At 41.4% G+C, this 13,163-nt stretch overlaps 1 protein-coding gene and 1 long non-coding RNA gene across 4 annotated transcripts; one reads left to right on the top strand and one right to left on the bottom strand.

Moving 5' to 3' along the window:
- On the bottom strand, positions 1–5,158 carry LOC146578027 (uncharacterized). 3 transcript variants are annotated; one of them, XR_014889917.1, is made up of 4 exons: positions 5,104–5,158; positions 2,253–2,342; positions 1,815–1,894; positions 1–1,566 (listed from the first exon to the last, which is right to left on the bottom strand). XR_014889917.1 is itself a non-coding variant. In XM_085256998.1 (3 exons), the coding sequence occupies exons 1-3, from the start codon at positions 5,125–5,127 to the stop codon at positions 1,140–1,142; spliced, it is 531 nt and encodes a 176-aa protein (XP_085113124.1). In that variant the 5' UTR covers positions 5,128–5,146; the 3' UTR covers positions 1–1,139. The 3 variants fall into 3 exon arrangements, 1 of the variants encoding a protein (XP_085113124.1); XR_014889918.1 differs by lacking the exon at positions 5,104–5,158 and having other exon boundaries at positions 2,253–2,684; XM_085256998.1 differs by lacking the exon at positions 2,253–2,342 and having other exon boundaries at positions 5,104–5,146.
- A 4,675-nt stretch (positions 5,159–9,833) lies between these two features.
- LOC146578026 (uncharacterized) lies at positions 9,834–10,828 on the top strand. The gene is made up of 2 exons (XR_014889930.1): positions 9,834–10,000; positions 10,581–10,828. It is a non-coding gene; the product is annotated as an uncharacterized LOC146578026 (long non-coding RNA).
- Positions 10,829–13,163: the final 2,335 nt, after the last annotated feature.

Raw genomic sequence — 13,163 nt, 5'->3', positions numbered from 1 at the left:
GTTTAGGGCTCAGAAAACAAAGAATCACATGTTGAAATTAATGCACAGGAAACATCAAATTAGTATTTTGTCATGGCTGTGTGCAGGCTGGCAGGGAGAAAGGACCCAAAATGCAGGACTCAAAGGCAGACGTAAACTCGAAAACACTCAGCTTTGTTGCTGATAGCAACAGAACAGGAACTTTACTAAATTGAGACAAAAACAAACTAAGCAGGCAGGCAGAACACACAGTAACGTGAGAGTACGATGCAACAGGGAGCACAGGAAAACACAGGGCTTAAATACACAGGAAGTAATCAGGGAATGGAAACAGGAGGGGAACACAGCTGGAAGAAACCACACCCGACGAGACAGGCGAAACGTAACCTGAACCCACAGAACCAACAAAAGATTATTAAATCCTTGAAAGCTTCCTTCCTCAAAGGTTAGTGATGATTTTCTAAAAAACACTTGGTGGAGCGTTTCAGTCTGATTTCATCAATAATCCAACTCAGTACATCCCATCCACGCAAGCATGTGTTACCTGCTCAGCTGATCTTTAATGATTCGATGTTAAAACTTTATTTTTAAACAACTAAAGGTTTTAACTCCAGAGAATTTTGCTCATTCGGGTTACTTCAGGGTTAACCCTGAGTTTTCTGTCCTACGGAGCTGGTTCACAATCTCAAACAGCTGCAGCTGAGAGAACATAAACTCAAACTGTCAGGAGCAGGTTATGTCTTTTAAAGCGTGCTTTCAGTGACATATTGATTATCTGCTGGGTGAAATGTGTTCGTGTGATCAGAAAATGATTCTGCTCTGCTGATGAGTCTGTTCCACTGCCACAAACATGAAACACACACCTCGATACCTTTTCAACCAACCACACCTGTGAAATAAACAGCCATACTGAGCGTTGATCGCTTTTACAACAGGATTGTATTTTACTGGTATTTCTTTTATACTCCTTTTTTATTCCTAATGTCTGTTGTGTTGTAAGGAGCGTTTTCTGTGGAAGATGGGGAAACCCTGGGTTAACTCAAGTTTATATCTGTTTATCCTGATAAGTAAAAATAATACTAATGAAGGGTGATCAGGCCTTTCCTCAAGATCTGCCCCAAAAACAATCAGAGCTCATATTTGCATAATTACTTTATTTTTTATTCAATTACTTTATTGTGTACTTCAACTTTCAGCGTTGCAACGCTGAAGTTTGTCATGCTGGATTTAATGGTGACATTAATATCTGTGTGAGTCAGATCATAGCCATCAGCTTTTCCTCTGACAAACCCTCTCTCAGGAGTGCGATACATCTTACGATAAAGAGCACTATCAGTGTTTGTTTCCCCGTCAAAGACTCCGACGGCGCACCAGTTAGAGTACAGGCCGTAGTCAAAAGGAACCGAGAACAGGACGGCTATTTTCTTATCAGCTCTGTCTGCAGCTGTATCGTAGAGATCGTAGGTGAAGACTCCAACAGATCCTCGCGCTGTGCCGCCAGTCTTAGAGAACAGAGCGCTGCCACATTCAGAAGGCCCAAGTTTTGTTGGCAAAGGGATTTGGCAGAGTCCGCTAACAAGATGCAGACTAGTGAGAAAAAGAAAAATATGAATTAATATTCTTATTCCAACAGGACCCGAACTCTCATAATGAGTCAGGTGGATGAGTTTGTTTAGAGAAAGAAACATGGACAGGGCTATTGCTGCTGAGATGACAACATCGTGTCAGTGTTCAGAAGAAATTTACTGCTCGTCTGATTCCTTCTGTTACTTTTATCAGTGAGGTGTCAGGTGATGTGCAGGCAGCATCTCAGTCACAGTAAGAAGTGTGGTCACCTGGGGTTTTGAAGGGTGTAGCCCTCAGTCTTGTTCGTAATATGAATGACGGACTGCCGAGCGCCCATGGTGTCCGCAAACTAAAGAACAAAAAGAGAGAGAAGAACGTGTTCCTGTCTGTGGGAGCATCTCTGTTCGTAAGACAGTAAACGTGATACAAACACCATCATGTCGTCCACTGTTACAGCCCCAGTGCTCCACCCTGTGGGACTTTTCCAATAAGAGAGACTTTACCTAAAAAGTTTCCTTCAAAAGGCTCTGCAGCTTTATTATTTATTAAAAACAGTTTGAACATGGAGCACTGTGTGTGCGAGCAGCTGTGACTCACGTTTCCACAGCGAGCGCTCCGAACGAAACGATGACAAACAGATTCTGAACACGTCAGAGAAAGGAACATCTTTGTCTGTGTTTCAGTCAAATAAACAAGCTCGGACTCACAGTGATGAGATGAATTCAGGTGATCGGTCACCAGTGTTCGTGTGCAGTCCTTGCAGTCTGACTGAGACCAAACAATCCTCTGTTTGTACCCTGAAAGTGAAGCAGAACGTCTGTTCATGAACTAAAGGAGATTTGTAGAGAGATTTTTTTTCCCTTTCCAGAAAAAAATACTACCTCATTTTTTTTCTGGAGATTCGAGAAAAATGTTTTTTTACTCTGACACGTTTTGGTTTATTTCTTTTTGATTGGTCACTAAGATATTTAAAGCAAATCCCCCTCTCGCCCCTGTGGGCTGTCTTTATTGTTCAAGCTCGTATTTGATAGCTAAAGGCTGCACACTAAAACTGGTGATTATTCACTCTGAATTATTCTTATAGGTCGTCCAACTATAAGGTTGCTTTGAAGGTAACATTGTGGTGTTTATCCAGTTGGATTAAGTTTGCAAATGTGCAAAGGGCTGATTATGTTTGCAAGCAGCATATTCCATTAATATTAATTGCAAATCACTGAATGCAGGACATCATGATCGGGAGCTAAATGAAAGCACAGCTCACTCAACACAAGCTGAACAGCAGAGAGGGAGGAGAGCAGTGAAGAGTAACCCATCTGGCTACACTAAGTAACAGTTACTGTGGAATAGCTCAGGCCGCATTCAGTGTGTTTCGTCTGATTCCTGGACTCTGATCACGCACTAACAGGTCATGGCGGACACGCTCGGCCTCGTTGGGCCAGCTGTGAGTCCGTTACCGTGAACTATGGAGCGGCAGATTTGTGCTGGAACTGAGCTACACACAGCTGATGTTGATGTGTGCATCGGAGACCATTCAGATGGAAACCTGCAGACCCACAGAGCTGAGAACTGTCTCTGCACATCTGCCTGTGTTAGAACAGGAAGTAGTTTCTAATTTCATCAAGCTTGTCAACTTCCTGTGGTCGCAGCGATGTTAAAAACAGGAAGTGTGGTTGCTAAGCTGTTGCTATGTGTGCTGATGTCACACAGACTAGGATGAGGTGCAATATATTGGACAATTCACACAATTCACAGTATATCGGTTTAGTATTCACCTCTCTCGAATAAAACACCACCAAAAATGTGTTTTCCTATTAAAGGTGACAAATTTTGTAATGTAATGTGATGCGTTACACACAAACAAGCCTTACTGCTCGTATTTATCAGGTTTTCTCCTCGTGCACTTAACAAAATAGAAATACAGGTGTAGTTCATTACCCCGTCTGCTTTTTGTAAAGATGACTTTATTCTGATGTCATTGTTTGATAGAAACACGTCTGTCTAGTGGCTAGAATGCTGGCAGTGCGCCCAGTCACCGCTCACTGTTTTAGGACATTTAAATGCAAAAATGAGCCAAGTTCTTGGGCACATTTTAATGTCCGGTAAAGTTAGCGTTGTAATAGCAAAAAAGTATTTTTGATGCAATTGCATTTAAAAACAAAAGTGACATTTTTTTCTCCCCTCTGAGGTCAGTGGGAGGAGGCACAGACCCACCATTTAAACTGAACCCTTTTTGGTTACACACTTTTTGTTGTGAAGTCACAACAGTCCAATGGGCTTGTACAGGGCGATGGCTGTGTAGATTTTTACCAGAGGTAGAACGTGAAATATTTGACTCGTTCTATCACTGAAACTGATCCTGTGACTACTGCTGTTTCACACTAATGGATTCAGAGGACTCGCCAAGAAAAGAAAAGCAGCCCAGTCAAGAAGAGCAATGGAAAAACAAGAGAAAAACAAAGCAAAGTATAAGAAAGATTATAGGAAAGTACTTGACAAATCACTCAAGAAACAAGACACATTGCTAATTACATTATCGTATTTATTCAATTTACACTGAAATATTGATCCAATTTTTAAATACATTCAATGAGTTAAAGAAAACTAAATTCCTGCACGACTGATTTTTCACAAGGTGCCCCTGTGTGTCTACCATCCTCTCAGTGTTGGGATGGTGAATGAAGGAGTTTTGTGCAGTTCCAGCAGAGACACTAAAACACAGCAGTGATTGTGTCCAAACAGACAAACATGAACTAAATGCAGTGAAGCTGCTGTTTGTCTGAGTGCATCAAATGTCTGAGGGAGCTCACTGCACAGGAACGTTTACTTTTATTTCACTGTGAAGGCTGAACCCTCTCTGAAGTCAGCAGCATCATTTCAGAGTTTTAGAGTCAAACATTTCTAACAGGAAGTGATCAGAAGTCTACAAAAGGCTCTGAATCCTCAAACACTGAGAGGAAATCTGCTGTTCAAGCTGCTGATCGTGTTGTCAACATTTCAACACTAACTCCAGATGTTTCCAGTTGCACATCCATCACATCAGGGAAGTTCTGGCAGCAAAAACTGATCAAAGGCTGAAAACACTCATTTATCTGTGAGCAGCATCAACTTTTAGACAACAGGAAACATCAGCAAGCATTTTTACATCAGTCCCAAAATGAACAGAGCTGCTGCCTCCATCTACAAACTGCCCCACATGCAGAACCACAAACTCCACCCTGCACTGAGAACTGAAAAAGTCTTCACTGTTACTTTTCTACAGATCATCACTGAAAATATCATAACTGACTCATCATGGAGTCTTTTTTCCTTCAAACTACAAACATCCTGGACATTAAATGTTTCTGTAAACAGCAGCTGAAACTTCCAGGAACTGAAGACAAAACTTCAGACTTCAACACAAACAAATGTATGAACCCGGTCTCTGCCGCCATCTTTTATATACAAGCTATAGATAGTCTACAGTGGAAATAATAATAGAAACCAGCAAACACACAATCACGAAAAAGCAGAAGTTATACTGATGTTAGCCAGGGAAACATTACAGACTGCTTCCATTACCTTCACAGCGTCAGTCACAAACATTTACTTCAGGAAAGTGAAATTAAAGTTTGAACAGGAAGGAAACACCCACAGAGGCATCTGAGGACACCGAAACAAACACACTCTGTGCTGCGTTCTAGTGCATCTTGGAAACTCCCAAAGCTCTGGCAGGTTATGTAAAGGTGATTTATTTCTTCCGGTTTTCCTGTTTGAAACACAAACATCCGTCATCACTTTGTTGTTCTTCTTCCTGCAGCGTTTGAATATTTAAACACTGAACTGATGTTGGTTCAAAGCTCATTTCAACCTGTTGAAGTCATGACTGAAAGTGCAGACTGAGAGTGGATCACATGATGTTTGAGGTGTGTCATGTGACATGTTCAGTATTGTCACACATGTCTAGATTGTCCCTGATATCATAACTGCTCAAACACTGATGATTATATTTGAAGAATTATTACTGATGGCAGCAAAGTTTGAATGGAGCTCTCTGTCTGTGCTGATTTGTCGCCCTCTGGAGGTCAAAGCACAAACTGCATGATGTCACTGTAACCACCACAGAGACAGGAAGTGTTTTTATGACTGAAACACTGAAATGATGCTAACGGCTGTCGTTAGGCTCACTGACAGCAGTGCTGATGTGTTCATGTCAAACACTGGCTCAGGTCAGACTCCTTCATCCTTCTCCAACATGAATGGTAAATGGCCTGCATTTGTATAGCGCTGTACTCAGTCCCTAAGGACCCCAAAGCGCTTTACACTACATTCAGTCATTCACCCATTCACACACACATTCACACACTGGTGATGCTACATTGTAGCCACAGCCACCCTGGGGCGCACTGACAGAGGCGAGGCTGCCGGACACTGGCGCCACCGGGCCCTCTGACCACCACCAGTAGGCAAATCTTGCCCAAGGATATTTGGCATGCAGCCAGGAGGCAGCCTGGGATCGAACCACCGACCTTCTGATTAGTGGCTGACCTGCTCTGCCACCTGAGCTACAGCCACCCCATGAGGCTGCCCTCAGACCCACAGGAGCTCTGACCTTTGACCTCCTGACCCTAACCATTTTAGTCTCTTTGCCTCTTTAATGCAAATCCATCTAAACTGTAGCCGAGCAAAAGACGCTGTAAGCTGTTCTATGAATGATGTTCAAAGCAGAGTTTCTGTTTCCAGCTCAGACGTGTTAAACGCTGCTGCTGTGCTACATTTGTCATTTCCTGCTTTCACTGCCATCCATGTCAAAGCGCTGAAGTCATCTGATCACTTTAATGCAGTAAAACAGGAGCTGTAAGTCTGACATTTATTTACTGTCATCACAAACACACACAGCTGGATCAGCACCCAGACAAAGGGCTGAAAAGATGAAAATCAGCATCTGATTTCTATTATATATCCTTTTTATGTGGATGCACTTTTCTATCTGTCGGTGCTGAAGCAGACGTCACTGATCACATGACTCTGAGGGATGTTTCCAGCACCTCACTGAATCTGAGCCATGAAGATTTAAGGTGGCTCTGAAAGCAAAGCAGGTCTGAGGCTACGTCCACACGTACCCGGGTATTTTTGAAAACGCAGATTTTTCTATGCGTTTGCACCTTCTGTCCACACGTAAACGGCGTTTTCTGTCACTGAAAACAGGGATTTCTAAAAACGCCGGCCAGGGTGGATATTTTCGAAAACTCCGTTTTTGCGTTTACGTGTGGACGAGAAAAACGGAGAAAACGCAGCGTCAAAGATATGCGCCTTTTTTGACGTCACACAGTGCGCCACGTTATTGTTTCGGTGAAATGAATTTCTACAATACTGTTACTGTTAATTCTACTCTCTGCAGTGTTTAAATGCTTACATATACACACAGTTACTGTCCCTCCACACATACGACTCGGTTCTGCTTCTATGCCCCAGCTTTGTTTACTTTTTCCCACCGAGGCTTCTAGACTTCTGATTGGCCAACATTTCTGCACGGTTAGGAATCTAGCTCCACCTGTTGCTTTGGCATGTTCATAGCAGCGTTTTCCTTCATTTCTGCCTTTATGTGTGGACGGGATTATTTTTTAAAATGAAAACGGAAAATCTCCGTTTTCAAAAATACCCGTGTACGTGTGGACAACCTGAGCCTGTGTTAGGAAGCTGTACCTAATAAAGTGGAGAGTCATGTGGTCAAAGCAAGGCCCTGGTACCCTGACAGAGAGCGAGCGCAGTCATCCTAATGTGTGACATCACTTCTAACCAGAGAGCATTCAGCTTTCACAGCAGCCAACATCCTGTCACACTGAGCATGTGCAAACACAGCAGCCAACATCCTGTCACACTGAGCATGTGCAAACACAGCAGCCAACATCCTGTCACACTGAGCATGTGCAAACACAGCAGCCAACATCCTGTCACACTGAGCATGTGCAAACACAGCTCTCAGCTTCCATCACTCACAAGCTCCACCCTCCATTTATGTCACAGCTGCTAAATTAGACTGAAGCCAGACTCAAACAGAACACAGACTGAAAGAGAGAGCGCTGCTCCATCTCTGGACCCAAATATATGTTCCACCACCACGCTGCAATGCATCCTGGGATAGGGTGGGCCCACCTGTCCTTCAAATCCAGGGAGAAGGAGGACACGTTTGTGGGAGCCTGGTTTTAATGTTTTATTTGGGAACAGAATGGTGTGTATGTGTGAGTTTGGTGATTGAGTTTTTATTATGAATTTTTTATGAATTATTATGTCTTTTTTTTATGTTTATGGACAACAGATGGAAATTAGCCCTTGGCTATAATCTGGTATGTTTACATTCATGTAATTTTTTTACATTTATGTTCATTACCATGCACTGTCCAAAATAAATAAATTAAATATTTCAACATTGAATTGATGTTTCTTTAAAGCTCATTTCAACCTGTTGAAGTCATGAATGAAAGTGCAGACTGAGAGTGGATCACATGATGTTGAAGGTGTGTCATGTGACATGTTCAGTATTGTCACACATGTCTAGATTGTCCCTGATATCATAACTGCTCAAACACTGATGATTATATTTGAAGAATTATTACTGATGGCAGCAAAGTTTGAATGGAGCTCTCTGTCTGTGCTGATTTGTCGCCCTCTGGAGGTCAAAACACAGTTTGTACGTGTTTTGGATTTTGTACGTGTTTTGGAGTTTGCATGTGTTTTGGATTTTGTACGTGTTTTGGATTTTGTAAGTGTTTTGGATTTTGTACGTGTTTTGGATTTTGTAAGTGTTTTGGATTTTGTATGTGTTTTGGAGTTTGCATGTGTTTTGGATTTTGTAAGTGTTTTGGATTTTGTACGTGTTTTGGAGTTTGCACGTGTTTTGGAGTTTGCATGTGTTTTGGAGTTTGCATGTGTTTTGGATTTTGTACGTGTTTTGGATTTTGTACGTGTTTTGGAGTTTGCACGTGTTTTGGAGTTTGCACGTGTTTTGGAGTTTGCATGTGTTTTGGATTTTGTACGTGTTTTGGATTTTGTACGTGTTTTGGATTTTGTACGTGTTTTGGAGTTTGTACGTGTTTTGGATTTTGTAAGTGGTTCAGTCTGGGTTTAGATCTCATGTTAGCGCAAACATTATTGCATGTTACCCACAATTCATGTGAAACTTTTACAGTGGAATCATTCACATGTTAGCTGTTGTACTGCTGGACCATTTCTAATGTGCATTTAACTGTATGATCTCTAATCAATGATCCAAATCATTGATTCAACTCATCAAAGCCCCAAAAATGGACTTTAAATACTCGATTTGTGACATTTGAAGTCAAATGTGAAGAAATGATTTCTGTCATTACTGCTGCAGACAGACAAATATCAAAGCTGAGTTTTTGTCAAAGTACAGGCATGATGAAAAATGTGTATTTCATTGTTTTCCATGTTCTAATAAACATACATCACCAGTTCTTGATTGAGTCTTTGTGTTACTGTTTGTGTGCACAGTCCATCAATGGGCATTATTAGCAGTTATCAGCCCCATAACTGTGGCTCAGATTGGCCCTCCTGCACCTGCTAGCAGGCTCAGTAGGTTGTTATCACCAATTGGTGAGCCGGATCGCTGTGTCACTGTTGGAGGGACGATGATGAATCCAGATCCAGTACAGAGAGACTTCACTTCACACTGAGACGGGTGCATAGCAGCTTACTACTGAAAATGTCTATTTAATCAGTTTGAATATGATTTCCTGATGAACAGAAACAGATTTCATAATGAAAAGACTCTTTTGCCACGAGCATCATCTGTATGATGGAAGTTGAGCCTGGCAATAGTTTTTTGCTAGTATATTACTTAACCTGAGGCTAACTTCAAAGCACGCCATGAGAGTGTTAATAACGTTACTAATGTTCAGTTACACTTTACTAGGTCACATCTGTGACACACGTCACTTAAATAAAGAAGGAAATATTGGCTCTGTTTTATCTGCTGGGCCCAAAAGTGACTCCTGTATTTAAACTGCTATGAATAACTTGTTGGTCTATAATATGTGAAACATGTGTCAAATGTATCCATCATGAAAGATATCAGGTCATCTTGAGCCACAAAAACATTCCTATCATGAGGTACACAGCAAATTCAAAAGTGTTAAATGTTTTGGTGTTAATAGTCTCCTTGCAAAAGTAGAGTTAATTTTACTCTAAGCAGAGTCACATTCTTTTAATGTAACTCTGAGGTGTAAAATGATAGTAGTTAAAATCAAGTGTTAAAAATGAGTGTTTCTATGTCAAATCTGGAGGTGTTACAATGGAAACATTAACTCTTGACCTCTTAACTCTGAACTCCTAGAGGGGCTATGACACCAACAGAGTAAATTCACAGACTCCGCCCCCAGCACGGCTCCAATCGAAGCTGAAGTGAAGCCGTTTCAGAACATTTTGCTCTACATATTTGAGTTGTTTGCCATGCTTGGTAAGTCATTTTTTTAAAGATTGTTTCAATTATTATTATGAGCTTTTACTTCTGTGGCTCTTTGGAGTTGAGACAAAGCTGTGTGAAAGGCATTAGCCATGTTGCTCGCTGATAGCATAATATTCTGTTTTAGCTAGCTGAAAGGTATTGTTTGCGGGCAAATACCACAGCCTTGAAAAAAGCTTGCATGTGAATTTTCAGTCAAACTTTTGGTCAAATACACCTAAAACAATGTGTAGAATGTGAAATGTTGGTATAATGGTGCTACTTGAAGCCTGAAAACGATCACCCATAAAAGAAAAACGAGCAAACAGCAGTAGCAGACGTCCTGACTGGATTCTACGTTAGCATAGATCCCTCCAGAGTTTTGTGCACACGGTTTAGGTAAAAATGAAAAAGGTTGAGGTTTTACATTTAGTTCAGTATTACCTGTTGCCTGTGTCCTTGTCTTTTGGGAAAATACTTTACACAAGTAATGGCTCAAAGAGGATTCCTTTTTTTTTTACTGTGCTGCAATTGTTTACTGGATTATTTGTGCCATTAATTAGTGTCAACTAATTTTTATTCAATCTCCGCACAGGATATGCTTGTGAAGATGGAATATGGGGGAGAGCAGAAGTGCGTTGAAGTTCCACAAAGTGATGAATGAAGGACATGCATATTGTATTGAAGAAATAAGTGATGAGATGCTGTTATTTGCATTTACCATGTCAGACCTTTTGATAAACACAATTCTAATGAAAGTGAGAACATGTACACTGTTACATCTTTCAGAAAATGTTTTGAAATTGTGGTGCACAGTTCAGAATAAATGTTTTTCAAAAACCATTGCGTCTTTTTAGTAAATGTTTATTTCCAAAAGAAATTTCTAGAAGTTCAGAACAGTAAAATTCCCGCTTTTTAGAATGAATTAGAAGATAACTCTTACGTAGTTAAACTAAAATACTCTTTGAGAGTTAATATATAAACTCTTAACACCAAGTGTTAAATTATCAACTCCAGACAGATTTAGTGTTTAACACTAAATCAGAGTTAACGTACCAACTCTCCAAAAAGAGTTAAATTAACACTCTCTGGTGTGGACCCATATAGACACTTTAATAGTGCTTCTCTCAATGACTATCGCCCTGTAGCCCTCACCTCAGTAGTGATGAAGTGCTTTGAACGCCTGGTCAGAGACTTCATCATTTCTTCACTACCAGACACACTGGACCCACTACAGTTCGCTTACCGTCCAAATCGTTCCACAGACGATGCCATCTCTCATCTCCTCCACACATCACTCACTCACTTGGACACTAGAAGGGGGAATTATGTTAAAATGCTCTTCATAGACTACAGCTCTGCATTTAACACCATAATTCCCTCCACACTCACCACCAAGCTGGAGCATCTGGGACTCAGCTCATCTATGTGTCAGTGGATCTCCAACTTCCTAACTGGCAGACCACAGGCAGTAAGGATGGGCGGACATGTCTCAGCCTCCACCACTCTCAGCACTGGAGCCCCCCAGGGGTGTGTTCTGAGCCCCCTGCTGTACTCTCTGTACACATATGACTGCGTGGCCACTACCAGCTCCACCACCATCATCAAGTTTGCTGACGACACCGTCGTGGTGGGCCTGATCTCTGATAACAACGAGACGGCCTACCTGAAGGAGATTAGGAATCTGGAGAACTGGTGCAAGAGGAACAACCTCCTTCTAAACGTCAGTAAGACAAAGGAGCTGATAGTGGACTTCAGCACTAAGCAGGAGAGGAACTACCAGACCCCCGTCATCAACGAGTGCCCAGTGGAGAGAGTGGACAGCTTCAAATACCTCGGAGTTCACATCACGCAGGACCTGTCATGGTCCTGTCACATCAACACCGTGGTGAAAAAGGCCCGTCAGCGTCTCTACCACCTCAGACGCTTGAGAGACTTCCAACTGCCCTCCAAGGTGCTCAGGAACTTTTACTCGTGCACCATAGAGAGCATCCTGGCGGGAAACATCTTAACCTGGTTCGGGAACAGCACCATGCAGGACAGACGAGCTCTACAGAGGGTTGTGCAATCAGCTGAGCGCACCATCCGCTCCGAGCTCCCTGACCTGCACTCAATCTACAGCAGGCGGTGCTGGACCAAGGCCAGGAAGATGGTGAAGGACCTCAGCCATCCCAACAACAGACTGTTCTCTCTGTTGAGGTCAGGAAAGCGATTCCACTCCCTGAAGACCAACACAGAGAGACTGAGGAGGAGCTTCTTCCCGCAGGCGATACGGTCTCTCAATCACACCACCACACAGTACTGACCCACACATATAGTTCTTACACACACACTGGACTTTCTGGACTTTGTTTTCACTTAAATCACTCTAAGCATATTTGCACTGCACAAGACATAATGTGGATTGCACAACACTGGTCACTATATTCTTCATTTCCAGTTAATGCTTGTACAGCTGCTGTTATTGTGTGTGTGTGTGTGTGTGTGTGTGTGTGTGTGTGTGTGTGTGTGTGCATATATATATTTATTTATTTATTTATATTTCTTCATACATTCTTATATAGTTCTATATTGTGTATTGTGTATTTTGTTGTACAGTTATTTTATTTTCAACTTTAATTTATATATTTTATCTTATTCTCCCAGTTAAATTTACCCTTCATTCTAATTTGTGTTGTACAGTTATTTAATTTTTAACCTTAATTTTTTATATTTTATTCCTTCCTAGTTAAATTTACCCTTTAATTCTTCATATTTTTTCCCTATCTTATTCATAGCCCCCTTTTTTTTTTTTTTCCCCCTCTTTAGGTCACGAGCAGTTGTCTAAGCATTTCACTGCATATCGTACTGTGTATGACTGTGTACGTGACAAATAAAAAATTTGAACTTGAATTTGAAAATCAAATCCGACAGTGTTAATTTGGACATGCTGGATTTGCTGTGTAGAAGCTGGAATCAGTTTGTTGCAGACGTTTATATATCTGATATTTATCCAGTTAAAAGCTGAAATTCAAAAATGTTTTTTCCAGAGTCGTCTTTTCAAGAGGAGCAGAAACTGCAACAAATATAACAACAGTTATTTAAGGCTGTTTTAAACGGCCACAAAGGAGCAGATTGGTTATAATGCAGCTGCTTCAGAGGAATAAACACTGTTTTTATTTCATGTGTAACACCTTTC

Source organism: Mchenga conophoros, linkage group LG3 (assembly GCF_057382185.1).
Source record: "Mchenga conophoros isolate Kocher_MC1m ecotype Shallow Benthic linkage group LG3, M_conophoros_male_GT1.1, whole genome shotgun sequence".
Classification (NCBI taxonomy): domain Eukaryota; kingdom Metazoa; phylum Chordata; class Actinopteri; order Cichliformes; family Cichlidae; genus Mchenga; species Mchenga conophoros.
Note: the sequence above shows the minus strand (reverse complement) of the source record. Positions and strands in the feature narration are given on the sequence as shown.